This window comes from Theobroma umbraticum, unplaced genomic scaffold, assembly GCF_002168275.2.
Source record: "Theobroma umbraticum cultivar Fairchild unplaced genomic scaffold, ASM216827v3 scaffold_30.0, whole genome shotgun sequence".
NCBI classification, from domain to species: domain Eukaryota; kingdom Viridiplantae; phylum Streptophyta; class Magnoliopsida; order Malvales; family Malvaceae; genus Theobroma; species Theobroma umbraticum.
The window spans coordinates 7,617,352-7,632,444 of record NW_018397254.1 but is presented as its reverse complement, the minus strand read 5'-3'; the positions used below and the strand labels follow the sequence as shown (position 1 = coordinate 7,632,444).

The following is a 15,093-nucleotide window of genomic DNA, read 5'->3' as shown; positions in this document are numbered from 1 at the left end:
AATAAGTATATCGATAATTTGCTTAAAGATTTGTATTTTTTAAATATTTTTTTAATTTAGTCCCTTAACATATTAATTTTATTTAATTTAGTCTCTATATTATATATTATTATTCAATTTAATCTCTATAACGTGACAAATTTTTTTTATTTTAAAATTTTTTTAATTGGTCACATGATACTAACATATCAGCATGTCAGTACCACGTCAGCATTGTCATGTCATCATTTTAGTGTTACGTGGTATTACCACATCATCACGTTGTTACCAAGTGGCATGCCACGTCATCATCTTAATACCACATCATTAAAAGGTGCCATGTTAATGTTGGTATTATCAATTTTTAATGACAAAATTGGATACCGTTAAGAGGAGAGACTAAATTAAAAAAAATTTTAAAATTAAAAAATTAAATTATTTTGATTTTAAGTTCAAGAATTAAATTAGATAAAATTGAAGAGTACATGGACTCAATAAGTCTTTGATTATTAAAAATAAAAATTTATTTAAATTTTTTAAATAACTGAAAAACTTATTTGAGCAGTATGTAAATAATAATTAATCATCAATTTTTGTGAAAAAATAAATATATTTTTTACAGTAATTATTTGAAATTTAAATGATATCGTTGGATACTGAGTAGATAAATGAAAGTTATTGAAATATTAAAATATAAAATGAAAATTTTTATTATTGGAAGAGTATACTTGCGGTCGTGGTTGCATATTTACTGGGTCAAACAATTAAATAAAATGAGAAGTCCTTTTCACAGGGCTTTGGTTGAGCGAAACTTCTTGGGCCTCTGATCCACACTGGAAGTTTGTCACTCTGTCCACCCGTTAGCGGAAACATTTTATCTGCCACGACACTTTTGTTCCCATTTTTTAGCCGTCCAAAACCCCGCGTGTAAATTAATCTTTGTCACTGTCATAAATGACGTCATCTGCCACCTAATAAATGGGTCACTTTCTTTTATTTGTCCCTTTGCTATCCTATAAAATAATACCATGTGCCCGCTCTTAAAATCTCATAACCCCGTGTCCGTGTGTGATCGGTGTTGGCAGCTGGCATGCCACGTTGGCATCCTTACAGGTCTCCGTATAAAAGGCCTCTTTACTCTCTTTTCCCTTGTCCGACGAGAATCGAAATCTGGAAACTCATATGCGAAGACCAAGTTAGAAGTCCGGAAATTTCAAAAATACATCTCAACAATTACCAGAAGTCTATACCACGCTTATGCAGAGGTGCATGAAAAGGCAGAGACTTAGCCCAGCTCCGCAGTCAATGTCCCCGTCACCACCACCGCATCACCGTCTTTCTCCTGAACAAGAACTTTCCGTCATGGTCTCGCGCCTTAAAAACGTCATCACTGGTTCCACGCCCACCACCTTCACCGGAACCGCCGTTGATTTTCCTTTCCAATTCGGTGCCTCCGGGGCTTCTACTTCTACTGTTGCTGCTGGGTACAACGCTGATTGTGGAAACATGGTACTCCAAGCGAGTGAAGTCATGGACAAGTGCCACGTGTGCAAATTTGACGGTTGCCTCGGTGCAATCTTTTCCCGCCAAGTCAGCAAGAAGTAAAAAAGGGGAGTACTACTAAAACTAAACGAGTAAAGAAAAACTACAGGGGCGTAAGGCAAAGGCCATGGGGCAAATGGGCCGCGGAGATTCGAGATCCGAGACGCGCTACACGGGTATGGCTTGGAACCTTCAACACGGCGGAAGAAGCAGCTCGGGCTTACGATAAAGCAGCCATTGATTTCCGTGGACCCAGAGCTAAACTTAACTTCCCATTTCCTGATAGCAGCAGCAATGGCACTGTCACAACAACACCACCACCACCACCAGGAGCAGCGACAACAACAGTAACAACTGCTGTTGGGCTTGATCAAGGAAACAGTAGCTCGTTACATGTGCAACAAGAGAGTGAGAGAAATGCGATCAGCTTGGAAAGGAACGCGGAATTGGGTTTCGGGACTGATCAGTTTTGGGATGGAATAGGCGAATTAGATGAGATTCAGCAATGGATGATGACGATGACTGATTTTGGTGGGGACAATAATTCGTCAGATTCTGCTACAACCACCGGAAATGCTAATAGTTATTAAGTTTGAGGCCAAATATTATGAATCTGGTGTAAGCAGGCGACTTCATCTTCTACATATTTCTTTCCTCATGGCTTCCGGTAAAGAACTCAAAGTTATGCTGTTTGCAGAGGAGGTTTATTAAATTTTATGCGGGCGGTTGGCTCTTTCTTATTTTATTAGTTGCAAGAAAGAGTTTAATCAAGGTGATAAAACTTTGTGGGATGTTACGTGATTAAATTAGTGCATAATTGTAACTTCTCTTTGTCTACTAGATAGGACGTACTTCTGCTGTAGATCATTCATTATTAATCACTACAATCTCTTTGCAAGATTCGGGTCTTTGTTCTTCCCCTTTTTTTTTTTTTTGCCTCTTCGCTTTTTGACCTTCTGGTTTATGGGAAGAACGCTGCAAAATGCCCAAAAAGCAAAAAGCGTACTTGGTTCATTCTGGCGGCTTAGAACGCACCGGACTAATTCAAAGACTTGCCTTGGGACCCACAAACCCCGAATGAGATTGCATACGAAAGGAACGTTTCGTCTCACCTGACGAAAGCAGCACAGTGAGTTTCGCTTCTGCCCACGAGGTGGGGACCGCGTTGTAATCATGATCCAGAAGATCAAAAAAAACCCCCGACACGTGCAAACGGAATGTTTCGCAAGTGGGACCCTGTAATTCAACACGTGCAAAATGCTTGTTCCAAACTCCAATATTTTAAAGTAGAATAAGGAAACAAGTTATGCTAATTGAGCACAATAATACTATAAAGAAGATTTTCGGTTTTGATCACGTTTGACATCTGCCCAATTTCATCACGTGCTGATTAATTAGTTTACGATTAGAGAAACCGTAAGCATTAAATAAATGAAGAGATGACCTGAGATTCCTGCTTCATATTTATGAGATAATTGTATAAACGTCAGAGAGAGAGAGAGAGAGAGAGAAAGTGGCGGAATCTCACCCCCGCCGGGTGGTTGTATTTCAAGTCATTTCAATCGGAGTCAAAAGTACTAACTAGTAGGTGCGTGCTAGTGGAGGGGTCTTATTTCTACTTGATTTTAAAGAGCAACAACACGCTTCCTTGTTCATCCCACTCGTTGCATCTGGTCTAATGGTGTGATTGTGGACTTAACTTTCACGGGGTTTGGATCTTAAATTATAATAATTATTATTATTAAAAAAATAAATTATAAATGATAAATGTGATAAAAAGAAAATGAAAGCTATACATTTCTTTTTAATTTCCATTAGCCCAATGCGTTAAAAACTCTCATTTATGTTTAAAAAAACATTTCATATTTATGTTTTAAGAAAATTGAAAACTCTCCCACTTTGGAGAACGGAATAAACATTAGGACAAACTTTAGTTACACCTTTTATAATTTTAACTTTTTCCACATTGTACCAATATTTTTTCTCAATTTGCATTATGTAGATTTTTTTTTTTTGCAATTAGTATCTTGTGAAAAAGTTTTATTTTATAAGAGTTTACTCTTTTTTTTTCAATTAGTATCTTGTAAGTAACTTTTATTTTATAAGAGTTAAGTTGTTAATTGTATCTGATAAAATTATCAAAATATTCTTCATTTAAAGTTAATCTATTTGTTCACATTTAAAGATATTTTTGTAATTTTATTGAATAAAATTTACAATCTAATCCCTTAGGGGAGTAAAAGTTATTCACAATATATTAATTGAGAAAACAATATCTTTAGGATATTAATTGAGAAAAAAATTTATAATATATCAAGTGAAAATCACAAAAAATTTAAATAAAGTTACATCCGGAGTTACTATAATTTATCATAACAATTTTTTTTTTTAAAAAATGACCATATAAACAAGAGAATATGATACGAGGAGAGAGTAATTTGACCTTTTGTTAGAATTACAATACTCGGTAATCTATGCGGTAAAGTGTTTTTTATCATCCTTTTTTATTTTATGATTTGTTCATATCGGAAAAAGCTGCATGGCCCAGGGGCCGGGTGGACTCAGGAGTTGGCTAAAGCCAAAAGTTGACGGCTTGGTGCTGAATTGCATCAGCATTGTCCCTTGACGAAGAGACCAAGCAAAAAGACCGTGCAAGCTCACGTGGAGGAAACACGCCCGTTGTCTGGCACTCCGAGGAATTCCCTTTCTTAGGTAAGTTTCTCTCCTCCCAGTTCCGACCCAACAACAGTCTTTACCCCCAATGGAATTTTCCACGTGATCAACGTGGAGACAACAAAGATCCACTTCATATATTTTTTATAGGAGTTTTTCTTCAATATCCTAGTATTATTGTTCGGACCAAAGTCTTATCAATCCTAAGATGAGTATCATCGGTCATTTAAACGTAAAGACAGAGACGCAATCTCAAACATCATGGTATTGGGAATTTGGGATTGATATGATTCATGGTCTCCCTCTGAGGCGAAGATTACTATTTCCGTGCAGGAACAGACAGCAAATGCGTTCAAAATGAGCCCCATTTCTTGAAGAACTAACAGACCCATGTCGGCTGAGATTTGATTTGACATTGCAATTAGATTGCAAAACTATAAGTAAGTGTAGCATTTCAGATTAAAAATTGATTGAACTCATTGATATTTGCAGCAGCGATCCAACTAGCCATACATAACGTAAATCTAAATGGGGTCGGGGCACGTTAGTTTCTCACTTTGTCAAGTATCAATCAATGTGAAGTTAGACCTAGTTATGATAATCAAAATTGGGTCTAATGGCTTTTCGTGATCTTCACCTCCTCCACCTTCATTGGTCTTCTTTTAGTGCGGCTGTTTGTTTCAATTGGATGGAAAAAGTCAGGACTATTAGCCCAATAAGAGCCCAATTAGGTCAGCTTAGATAACATGCTGAGTCTCATCTGATCACAATTCAATGGAATTGGAACCATCATAACCCAATAAAGGGAAAGGTCTCCGCCCATCGCAATCCTAAAGGTTTGGGCCAAATCTCTGGTTTTGTCGGCCTCAATTGCACCTCAAGCACAAATCACACGGCAATGGATTGTATCCTAGTCTCTCTTGCCTTTGGTGAACCAAGCAAACTAAAATTCACTAGCAAGAAATTCACAAAAGATAATTTACAAGCGCAAGAACAATCAATCCCAGCTCTTTTCACCAACTATAAAGCCTATAACTATTTGCAAATGTATCAACCAGAGAATGAGAATCATAGATACAAAAACCCAAGATTTGGTATGCTATGGGGTTAAAAAAGAAGAAAAAAATTACACAAATTTAGATACAGAAACAAAGCATATTAATGCCGTAGAAGCAAGCCTACAAACAGATGGGAGTACAAGCATCTGAAGTAAGGTGTTGAGCAATGTCATCGTCTGCCAGAAAGGCTGATCGAGCTGACTTTCATGGGAGTTGCCACAACCAGCGGAGCTTCTGGTGAGTCACTAACAGCAAACTTGTCATGCATGAATCGAGACTCTACAATAGACTCGTCCTTCAATACAATCTTGTAGCAATAACAACTCTTGAGGCCCTGCTGATTCCGATAGCATTCATGAGCACTGTTCTTCACTTGCTGGAAATCCCATATCACACTGAACTTGCCCACAGTTGCAACTAGGTGACGCTCTTGTTTACCATTCTCAGTGACCTAAAGTGAGTGACAAGATGTAGTATCAGAGTGGCAAGATGTAGCAACACAAATGGACACTTAAACTATCCAATATCAATGATTAAGAATGGAGAAAAATTATTTAATAAGATTCACCATGACATTATATGACTTAAAGCGAACACAAAGCCTGGCCTGGCCCAAGCAACTAACAATTTTCAGACATGTGTATAGGCTCTTCAGGTAAAACAAATATGCCAATGACAAATGCAATAATTATGATGCATTTAGAAGGACATTCATAATGAAGAAAAACATCAAGCTAAACATGAATGAATATATGATGTGAGGTTTAGGACATCAAGGAAATATAAAAAGAAAGATTAAATAAACCTATTAGGCTAATACATGAGACATCAAATGATATGCACATTAAATAAGAATCCAGACATAAAGAAACACGAAGTTCAGTTCAGCAGATTACAAGAAAAGGCTGAAAAATAATAACGTGGATGAAAACTTATAAAGGAATGTGTCACGTATTAAAGTAATTTGATCTTACCCATGAGAAATGGCCACCATGAAATTTATTATGGTTCCCAGCAAGATGCGAATCCAAAGGAGTCAACTTCAACAATCTGGGTGCCGGAATCCTATTCCCCATTCTACCACTAAATCCAGTCTTTGTCTTTCCATCTTTATCAGTAAAAAGAGTGCAAATAAGAATCAGATATGTATCAGTTGTGCCCAACACCCACTTCCCATCATAGGTAACATCTACATGAGTTATTGGCGAGCCAAGTCCTGGGAAGGCAGTCTTGGCCTGCCTCATTGAGGTCTTTGAATACAACCTGATCTTCCCATCAAGCGACCCAACCACAATGGATCCATCACCAGTACTTGCAAAGCACTGAAAATTCGTCCCTCTTGAGAACTGATGCCCTTGTGTCCAATGCAATACAGGTGAACCACTTGTGGCAATATTCTGGACCATCCCTTTCCTATCTCTCATATCCCATTGGCACAACCTATTATCATCCAAGCCCAAAAAGGTTGATTCAGATGGATCCAATTGTGACCCTTTGGTATCGTTGGTAATATCCCTCATCGTAATATCAGTCCCATCCTTCTCAAACTTCCATTCTGTAACAATCTTCCCTGTCTCTATATCAACCTGCTTAAGCCCAGTAGCATTAGGCTTCCCTTCATTCGCCGGACTCATAAGCATCATATTAGTCTCAGCTCTCATCAGCAGAGCCTTTTTCGGGGTTGAATTTTCCATATTGCCCCCACTCCTATAACTCCCACCATCAAACTTAACACAAATACCTTTCCCATGAATCCCACGGTTAAAGTTCCTGTAAACCTGAACACCCAAATCATTTACCAGGAAACTATTATCCAATGCACCTAACGCCAAACTCTGAACACCTCCATTTGCCGCCTCCTCAAACTCCTCCATCAATTCTTGGCTCCCTTTCACAGGAGTTGAATCCAAATTATGATCCTCTGCATCTTCCCACATCGAATCATCTGCTGCCTCGGGTTTCAACCACCCCATAAACTCCTTCCCATAGGCCTTAACCTTATTCTCCTCACTAGCTTCCATGCCATAAACATTCTCAAACAAACAATTTTGAAATTGGGTCACAAAATTCCTATACCCTTCATCAGTTAAAAACTTCAAAGCCCAAACAGCTTTATCAACAAAGTCAACTCTTTTTTGATCCCCAAACATTTTCAATTGCATTTCAGTTGAAACCCTAGCCCTAACTTTAGACCCCACTTTCAAAACCCACCAAGACTCCCCCTTTCCTCCTCCACCATCTGATTCATCACCATCCTCATCATCATCACCGTTAATTTTCGATGTCTTGATGAAATTATACGAAGTGAGTTTATCAGAAACTACCCATTTGGCTTTGGGGGTGTTTCCTCCTATGTGAAGATAGAGCTTTACTGGGTTTTTGAGATTAGGATTTTGCTGTTGTTGAGGAGAATTATATTTCAGCTTAAGGGATTTGAGTTTAACATCTATATCGTCGATGCTTTTGTGAGTACCTGAAGAGGAAGTAGAAGAAGAAGATTGAGGGTTTTGGTGATCGCCTGAAACGTCGTCGTATTGCTCCTCCTCCTCCTCCTCTTCTTCTTCATAGTCTTCTTCGGATTCTGAGTCTGTGATGCGATCTTCCCGGCTTTGAGAAGTGCCCATTTTTCAGATTCTATTGATTTGCAGAAATGATTGAAAAGAGCAAACTTTCAAACTACTTTTGGGAGTTAGAGCTTATGATTGCCGATTCAGATTATGGTGTAGTCGGTTACTGCTTTTATAGACTAGACTTTGCCACTTTGGTGACCGGCTATTACCAGTTAGTACCTCCTTTCTCCCTTCTTTAGTCTGCCTTCTTCTTTTTCTTTTATACTTTGTTTTGTTTTTTTTTTATAATTAAAGAGATTCGAACCCTGCCTAAAAAATAGATGATAATATATTAATTAATAAATTAAATAATTAATTTTTTATTATTTAAAAAAATGATAACTAATTATCTAGCAAATAAGAGGCAAATTGGCTTAAGAATTTGAAAGGTTGATGTGTGTATTACCTATTAATATTTGGATGAAAAAATCGACATGATAGTAATAATCAAGATCTTTGTAAGGTTTGAATTTCTTATTTGAATTAAGATTGATCGAATTCAAAAAATTTCTCAATCAAATTCATCATGATCTATTTTGATTACGTATCAATTTTAAAATGAGAAAAAGTTGATTTAAGTTCAAAATTAAGAATTTTAGAAATTAAGCTACTAATTGTATTGCCATTCATAAAGTCTGTTTACATAACTCTCTCTCTCTCTCTCTCTCTCTATATATATATATATATATATATATATATATATATATACTTGCTTCTAATTTTGTATTTACATTTGTTAAGCATCACCTAATCATTGGATAAAAGAAATAAATTAACTAATTCCTAATCAATTAATTATTAGAGCATATTGTGATTAATTTTTAGATTTGTTAATTGTTAATATATATTACTCACATATAAATTATTATGTATAGTTCACGTGTTATTTTATAATTTAATAAATTTATTATTTTATATAATAACTAATTTTTGAATTCTTTAATTATTAATATATTCCACTTATATATATATATATCTTATCATATGCAGTTCTCGTCTATAATTTAATAAATTCATTATTTTACAATGGCTTTCAAGGCTATTGGCCTTTAAGACTGTTGGCAAGTGTGAATGGAGACAACAAACTAATCATATTTCTTTTCTAAATTGGGGGCCAATGATAATACCCAAAGCATTGCAGTGCTATGTTCAATCCCAATAAGGCAATTGGAAACAGGTGTAAGGTGATTTTAGTTTGTTTTGAGTTCATTTGAGAAGACATTGAATTAGAGGTTGGTAGCTAGTATTACCTAATAGCAATATTAAAATTTATTTAACATTTCCAATTACTTTCAAAACCAGGGTAGATGGGAAAACCGAGGGGACCCATACCCATCAAACGAGAAATTTTAAAGGGGATTATTAATTATTAGTGATAAAATAAAATGCTTCCTTGATTTTGCTAAAGCACCGGCTATTACCGGTTACCAGCGTCGAGAGTAACGTCGTGCGACATCTTCGCAGCTAAGCAAAAACGCCGCGTTGGCCAAAGCTAGCCTTTGCCTCGCGTTATGAGAACGCAACCATTAGTACGTGTTTGGGTCGCGTCGTCAGAAAGTCCGAAACATGGAGTAAAGCTTTGGATTTTGCTTCCCCATTAAACATATAAATAACACTTGAGGGCAACGGCTTACAACTTTTTATATAGAAAGAAGCTGTAACATAACATGATTCATAGCACAAAAAATAACAGTTTATGTTTGAACTCTAGCGTTACATAGAATTACATAATCTAAATTTCCAAGCATTTTAACCAGAACTGTTTAACCACAAATACTTCGGCATTGGCATTCCTTTCGCTCCATCCCCTACGAAGCAATGCCTCGCGAATCTACATTGTAATTACAGAACACTAATCTTCATTACTGAAAGACAAGAGAAGCATAGGAAGCCCGAAAAACAATGAAAGGATGAAGATAAGACAGCAACTTCACCATTCTCATAAAGCATCCCGAGCAGCAATCCGGCATGTTATGGCATCTGCAAGGGTGGATACCCCTAGCTCTGGGCCAGTTATTTTGTAGTGCTGAAGAATTACCAGAATATAATCAATTGATCATCGAGTGTTACAAGAAGGATAAATGTGATGAATAGAAACAAAATCAAATCCGGGAGATCAAGTTCACAAACCTTTTGTATCTGAGCTTGGTCTGCTCTTCCTTCCAAATCCTCTAAATCAATCTCTTTTCCCTTGATAAGCTTCTCCACAGCTTTCATCTACCAGGATTCTAATAAATCATTAACATATTGTAGAAGGGATATATTTGAAAACAAAATCAGTGAGTGCAGATGATGTAGTATTACCTCATCAGGAGAAGCATTAAATCGGGCAGCAAGGATGTAACTTGAATTGTCAGAGATACCACATCTTTTCAACGACTCTGTAATCTGGAGATAAATTTTGTTTCCGTGGTTGTTAAATTTCAAAAACTGCAAATTGGGTAATGAACTAGAGTCATAAATGGTTGAAGAACATTACATGCTTAGATCCTGAGTAATTGTAAACAAGTTCAGAATGTTGTGTGCGTGTAGTCAATGACTCCCGCGACTTGACAATAAGTGTCTTATGTGCCGCAGCTAGAACAGGGAAAACATCTGGAATCTGTCTCAATCATCAATACACATGATATCAGAAAGCCTATAGGAAAAAGAAAATCTGGACATTGAACTAGAGCAAAATTAGAATTGGCTAGAAATAAGAACTCAGGAATCATACAAGTGATGCATTAAGAAATGCAACTTCAGGATCAAGTTTCCCAGATTGCATTGAGTCTAGGAGTTCCCTGCGAGATGAGAAGCAAATTTAGGAACTAAGTCTATATAACAAACTCTTTCCCTTATCTGGAGAAAAACAAAAGTGTTTCTTCATTTCTCTTGGAGGCATTTTTTATCAAATTTGACAAGTTAAGTACCCAATGTTAGCACATAAAAGAATACTTGTCAGTACTATTTTCTAAGAAATCCCATACTAAAAGAGCTTCATGGGGTCTGAAAATTCTCGAATAGGCTAACGGAATTAAAGACCAACACCTCATATTGGTTGGTACAGCCCTTAGATACCACAGTTGCATAAATTATCAACAAATTTGAGAGTTTTTGCAACAATTAGAATGGTATAAAAAAACAGCAAATAGAAACCACTGCATAAATCTTTCATTAAACTAATAAAATAAAGCGGTTGCCTTTGAGATAAGGAAGGAAAGGGAGAGAGTACTTGGAGTTGGTGACGTCGGTGAAGAGGGAAAGAGAGAGAGTGTTGCCATTGATTTCAAAGACCTTCATCTCTATTTTCCGCTCTGCCAAACCAACAATCAGAGCCTTCGAAATGGGCGCTAGGGTTTTAGGTTGCGTATAAACCAAATACGGCGCGTTTGATTGGAAAGACAAAGAAAAAAAATTGGATCTTGCGCGTCAGGTAGGGGTCGAACCTACGACTTTCTGCTTAGGAAACAGACGCTCTATCCACTGAGCTACAGACGCTTTGGTGGTGTCTAGTGTAACTGTAACAGTATATATTTATGTAAATCTTTATCTGTTTAACGCATGATTTTATTCAAACCATATGGATGGTTTAACAAAAATAATAATAAATAAAAGGATGAATTCTTAATATACAGATCCAATAAAAACCGTAATTAGCTATTACATAGTTTTTTAATAAGTGAGAGAATGGAAAGGTGGGTCATGGGGGTGACCTGGTCAAGCATGTTCATCGATTCTGAATTGCATTTCTATCTTCATGCATAGCCCTTGACGTGTCACCCTGAAGAATTAGAAGCATCCGGGTATCCAACCTTTCCTTCTCATTCCCTCTCCCAAGAAAAACACAAAAAGAGAACCTCTCAAATTCATATTCTTTCTGGAGGTTAATTTGCTTTCCCCCTTGACAATGTCTCTCTCCATCTTCCTCTTATGGCTGGTCAGCATTCCCTTGTTGGTCCATTCTTCTCCTGATCAGCCTAGAGGTAACATATTTTACCAATGCATGTATGTTTCTCTACAAAATATATACATTCGTAATGGTTCAGGATAAGAAATACACATTTTGCCAATTTGGCTACTTTGTTTTGTCTTTTAATTTTACCTGCAGAGCATACTTTCTGGGTCATTGAAGTATATGTTTCTTTCTGTTTCTTTTACCCGTGGTCGCCTTGCCTTGATGCAGGTCTGTTGGTAACCTGCGGCTCCTCGGTTAAACAGACTGTACCCGACACCAAAGTCACTTATATCCCTGATGATGGCTTCACATTCGTCGGAAACAAAACAGCTCTTAAGAACAAAGATTTGCTGCCCGTATTGACAACATTGCGATACTTTCCCGACAAGTCAGCCAGAAAATATTGCTACAAATTCCAAGCAATTAAAGGAGGGAAATATCTAGTGAGAACTATCTACTATTATGGAGGTTTTGATGGAGGAAAAGAGCCGCCGGTTTTTGATCAGATCATTGGAGGGACTAAATGGAGCATTGTTAATACCACGGAGGATTATGCAAATGGACTGACTTCATTTTATGAGATTATTGTGGTTGCCCCTACCAAAACCCTGAGCGTTTGCCTTGCAAGAAACACGCACACGGCTTCCAGCCCTTTTGTATCAGCTATTGAAGTGATTACTCTTGATGATTCTATGTATAATTCCACAGATTTTGCTAACTATGCGCTTGTTACTGTGGCAAGAAGTGCCTTTGGAAATGAGGACAGCATCAGGTAAGGAAACTAAACCATTTCTTTCCCCTTCAGTTTGAAAGTTTGAATGCATAGAATGATTATATTGTTGTGTTTCTATATATGCATATGTGCAATCAATGATGGTTGCTTAGGAATCTGTCTGAGAAATAATAGTTTCCCCGCTAGAATAGATGCACTTTTAGAAATGTTATCTCAGGATAAAATGCCTGAAAAATAGAGTATGGCAATAGGAACAAATTGAATTCCCTAATTGGCTTTAGAAGAGAGTATTAGGGACAATATCACACATTTGGATTTAAATTAAATAGAGTTAATTTGAATTGCACTTGCAATTACCTTGAATTTTGGAAATGAAACAAAAGATAACAGAAGGAAAAAGGAATTATGTAGAACTACAAGCTTGGAAGAATTGATCAGGTGTTAAATGTGCAATCTTTGGAACCTAGCTTTCCAGATGATCCACAATATCGGCTGTGGCAACCATTCAAGGACAGTAACTCCGTTGTTTCAAGCCAATCCAGTGTAAGCACTTCAGAATTTTGGAACAAGCCACCAGCCAAGGCATTTGAAAGGGCAATCACAACAAGCCCAGGGAAGAAACTTGAAGTCCAGTGGCCACCTCTGTCACTTCCGAGCACCAACTATCACATTTCATTGTATTTCCAGGACAATCGAAAACCGAGCACAAATAGCTGGAGAGTCTTCAGTGTTTCAGTAAATGGGAAGACTTTCTACAGTAATCTCAATGTCACAACTGATGGTGTGACTGTGTATGCATCGCAATGGCCTCTATCTGGGCAGACACAGATCAGCCTGACTCCTGATGCTAAAAGTTCTGATGGGCCCCTAATCAATGCTGGTGAAGTCTATCAGATTCTGCCTCTTGGTGGAAGAACTCTTACAAGAGATGGTAACTGTCTCTCAGTCACTTGCTTCACCAACCATGCATCCATCATAATACTCCCTTTTTGACTGGTTTTAATAATGTGTGCTCTTTGGATTTCCCAGTGGTGGTTATGGAAGAATTGGCGAGAAGCTTCGACAACCCACCACCTGATTGGACAGGTGATCCATGCCTGCCTCGGGAGAACTCATGGACAGGAGTTACTTGTTCTAACGATGAAATGGCTAGAGTTGTCTCTATGTAAGTTGTGCTTAATTACTAATATCATTTCAAGCAGCCCCTTGAGCACAGTTATTATCTCTAAAAAGGGGTGCGAAAAGTATATTATAGCACATATTTGGTCACTTACATACTGATTGTGTCGCTGTATTTCTCCTTTTTCTTCCATTTTTTTCCCTTACTGATATGAAGGGATCTTACAAACTTTGGGCTATCTGGCGTTCTACATCCAAGTATAGATAATTTAACTGCACTCCACCATCTGTAAGTAAACTAGCTTCTTCAGTTATGCCACCAAACTCTCCTACCTCCTCACCTGTTCTTTGCTTGCAAGTTGCAATGATTGCTATTCATTGGAATCATCTGCTTGCAGTTGGTTAGGTGGGAATCACATCTCTGGTTCCATCCCAGAAATGAATTCATTGGGTCGGCTTGAAACTCTGTATGTTCTCTGACAAATCCTTGCTGACTGTATTCCCTGCTATATTTTATTCTCTGCTTTATTCAATTTATTGCATTAAATTAATCTGGTGTTGTTCATTATCCCTGGAAGGCATTTGGAGAACAACAATTTTACAGGGCCAATCCCCATATCGTTGGGCAAACTTGGGAATCTTCGTGAGATGTAAGTGGGTGCCAGTGAGAACAAAAATCGAAATCCTTAGGAAAGAGTCTCCTTTTTCATTTCAAAACATTAACCTGATGGTTTGTGAATGGTGACAGATTGCTTCAGAACAACAATCTTGATGGTCCGATCCCTAAAGCACTACAACGAAAAAAAGGCATAAATCTTCAGTAAGAACAATTCCTTAATCTCTCTCTCTATCAGAATGAGTCTGATTTGCTTTCTCCAAAGCTTATGGCAAGACTTAATTTGGATTGCACCAATGATTATGCTTCTGGTTTTAGGGTGTCCCCTGGAAATAGTCTATCAGCATAATGCTAACGAAGAAGGTTACAAGAGACAGGAACAAAAGTTTCAGCACCAAGTATAAGAATGCATTGGGACTGCTGGGAAGTGGGAACCAATTGCAGCAGGAGGACAGTGGAGAGAGATCCATTGGCTGCTTTGTTTCTTCCGGGAAGCTCTTAGATATTTCTGTGTGTCTGATCTCACCCTGTAATTATGCAATGCTAGAATTGCTTGGTCTTGGTAAATCAAAATTGAGCTGAGGAAATACTGTAACTATACACAAAAATCCTGTATACAGTAAAAAACATACTGCTTGCATTACAGATACTACTTAAAAACTCCTTTGACAGTTAAATGGTGAAAGCTGATAGCCAATGTCTCTTTGATCTTTTTGTTTATTTCTTATTATTTAATCAACTTTTAGTGTGTAAAAGGGTCAACTGATATTGTGACCTTGTACGATTAGGACCAAAAATCTAGTTAGAGAATTAAGAAGTGGGCCCGC

At 37.4% G+C, this 15,093-nt stretch overlaps 4 protein-coding genes and 1 non-coding gene across 6 annotated transcripts; 2 read left to right on the top strand and 3 right to left on the bottom strand.

The window, feature by feature from the left end:
* Nucleotides 1-1,118: 1,118 nt before the first annotated feature.
* On the top strand, nucleotides 1,119-2,421 carry RRTF1 (redox responsive transcription factor 1). Its single transcript, XM_021431363.2, is given in 2 exon segments — nucleotides 1,119-1,546; nucleotides 1,549-2,421. Coding segments are annotated over 2 exon segments (873 nt in total). The 5' UTR covers nucleotides 1,119-1,236; the 3' UTR covers nucleotides 2,112-2,421.
* Nucleotides 2,422-5,119: 2,698 nt separating this feature from the next.
* On the bottom strand, nucleotides 5,120-7,972 carry LOC110424232 (Vacuolar import/degradation, Vid27-related protein). The gene is made up of 2 exons (XM_021438772.2): nucleotides 6,227-7,972; nucleotides 5,120-5,703 (listed from the first exon to the last, which is right to left on the bottom strand). The coding sequence occupies exons 1-2, from the start codon at nucleotides 7,874-7,876 to the stop codon at nucleotides 5,422-5,424; spliced, it is 1,932 nt and encodes a 643-aa protein (XP_021294447.1). The 5' UTR covers nucleotides 7,877-7,972; the 3' UTR covers nucleotides 5,120-5,421.
* A 1,513-nt stretch (nucleotides 7,973-9,485) lies between these two features.
* Nucleotides 9,486-11,205, bottom strand: LOC110421157 (EKC/KEOPS complex subunit tprkb-like protein). Of its 2 annotated transcripts, XM_021434665.2 has the most exons (7): nucleotides 11,076-11,205; nucleotides 10,578-10,644; nucleotides 10,341-10,463; nucleotides 10,166-10,249; nucleotides 9,992-10,078; nucleotides 9,796-9,887; nucleotides 9,486-9,692 (listed from the first exon to the last, which is right to left on the bottom strand). In XM_021434665.2, exons 1-6 carry the CDS (start codon nucleotides 11,141-11,143, stop codon nucleotides 9,801-9,803), a joined length of 516 nt encoding a protein of 171 aa, XP_021290340.1. In that variant the 5' UTR covers nucleotides 11,144-11,205; the 3' UTR covers nucleotides 9,486-9,692; nucleotides 9,796-9,800. The 2 variants fall into 2 exon arrangements, with proteins under 2 accessions (XP_021290340.1, XP_021290332.1); XM_021434657.2 differs by having other exon boundaries at nucleotides 9,486-9,887.
* Nucleotides 11,206-11,268: 63 nt separating this feature from the next.
* TRNAR-CCU (transfer RNA arginine (anticodon CCU)) lies at nucleotides 11,269-11,341 on the bottom strand. Its single transcript has one exon. It is a non-coding gene; the product is annotated as a tRNA-Arg (tRNA).
* A 353-nt stretch (nucleotides 11,342-11,694) lies between these two features.
* On the top strand, nucleotides 11,695-14,950 carry LOC110428119 (Leucine-rich repeat (LRR) family protein). Its single transcript, XM_021443840.1, has 9 exons — nucleotides 11,695-11,826; nucleotides 12,027-12,570; nucleotides 12,999-13,462; nucleotides 13,561-13,696; nucleotides 13,868-13,939; nucleotides 14,049-14,117; nucleotides 14,229-14,300; nucleotides 14,399-14,470; nucleotides 14,585-14,950. The coding sequence occupies exons 1-9, from the start codon at nucleotides 11,751-11,753 to the stop codon at nucleotides 14,613-14,615; spliced, it is 1,536 nt and encodes a 511-aa protein (XP_021299515.1). The 5' UTR covers nucleotides 11,695-11,750; the 3' UTR covers nucleotides 14,616-14,950.
* Nucleotides 14,951-15,093: the final 143 nt, after the last annotated feature.

Coding starts and splice junctions, on each gene's coding strand:
- LOC110424232 (XM_021438772.2), bottom strand. CDS start 7,876: ATGGGCACTTCTCAAAGCCGGGAAGATCGCATCACAGACTCAGAATCC. Junction 5,704..6,226: donor ATGGTGGCCATTTCTCATGG/GTAAGATCAAAT, acceptor CACTCACTTTAG/GTCACTGAGAATGGTAAACA.
- LOC110421157 (XM_021434657.2), bottom strand. CDS start 11,143: ATGAAGGTCTTTGAAATCAATGGCAACACTCTCTCTCTTTCCCTCTTC. Junction 10,464..10,577: donor CATTTCTTAATGCATCACTT/GTATGATTCCTG, acceptor TGATTGAGACAG/ATTCCAGATGTTTTCCCTGT. Junction 9,888..9,991: donor ACCAAGCTCAGATACAAAAG/GTTTGTGAACTT, acceptor GTAATTCTTCAG/CACTACAAAATAACTGGCCC.
- LOC110428119 (XM_021443840.1), top strand. CDS start 11,751: ATGTCTCTCTCCATCTTCCTCTTATGGCTGGTCAGCATTCCCTTGTTG. Junction 12,571..12,998: donor GGAAATGAGGACAGCATCAG/GTAAGGAAACTA, acceptor TTTGGAACCTAG/CTTTCCAGATGATCCACAAT. Junction 14,118..14,228: donor TTGGGTCGGCTTGAAACTCT/GTATGTTCTCTG, acceptor TATCCCTGGAAG/GCATTTGGAGAACAACAATT.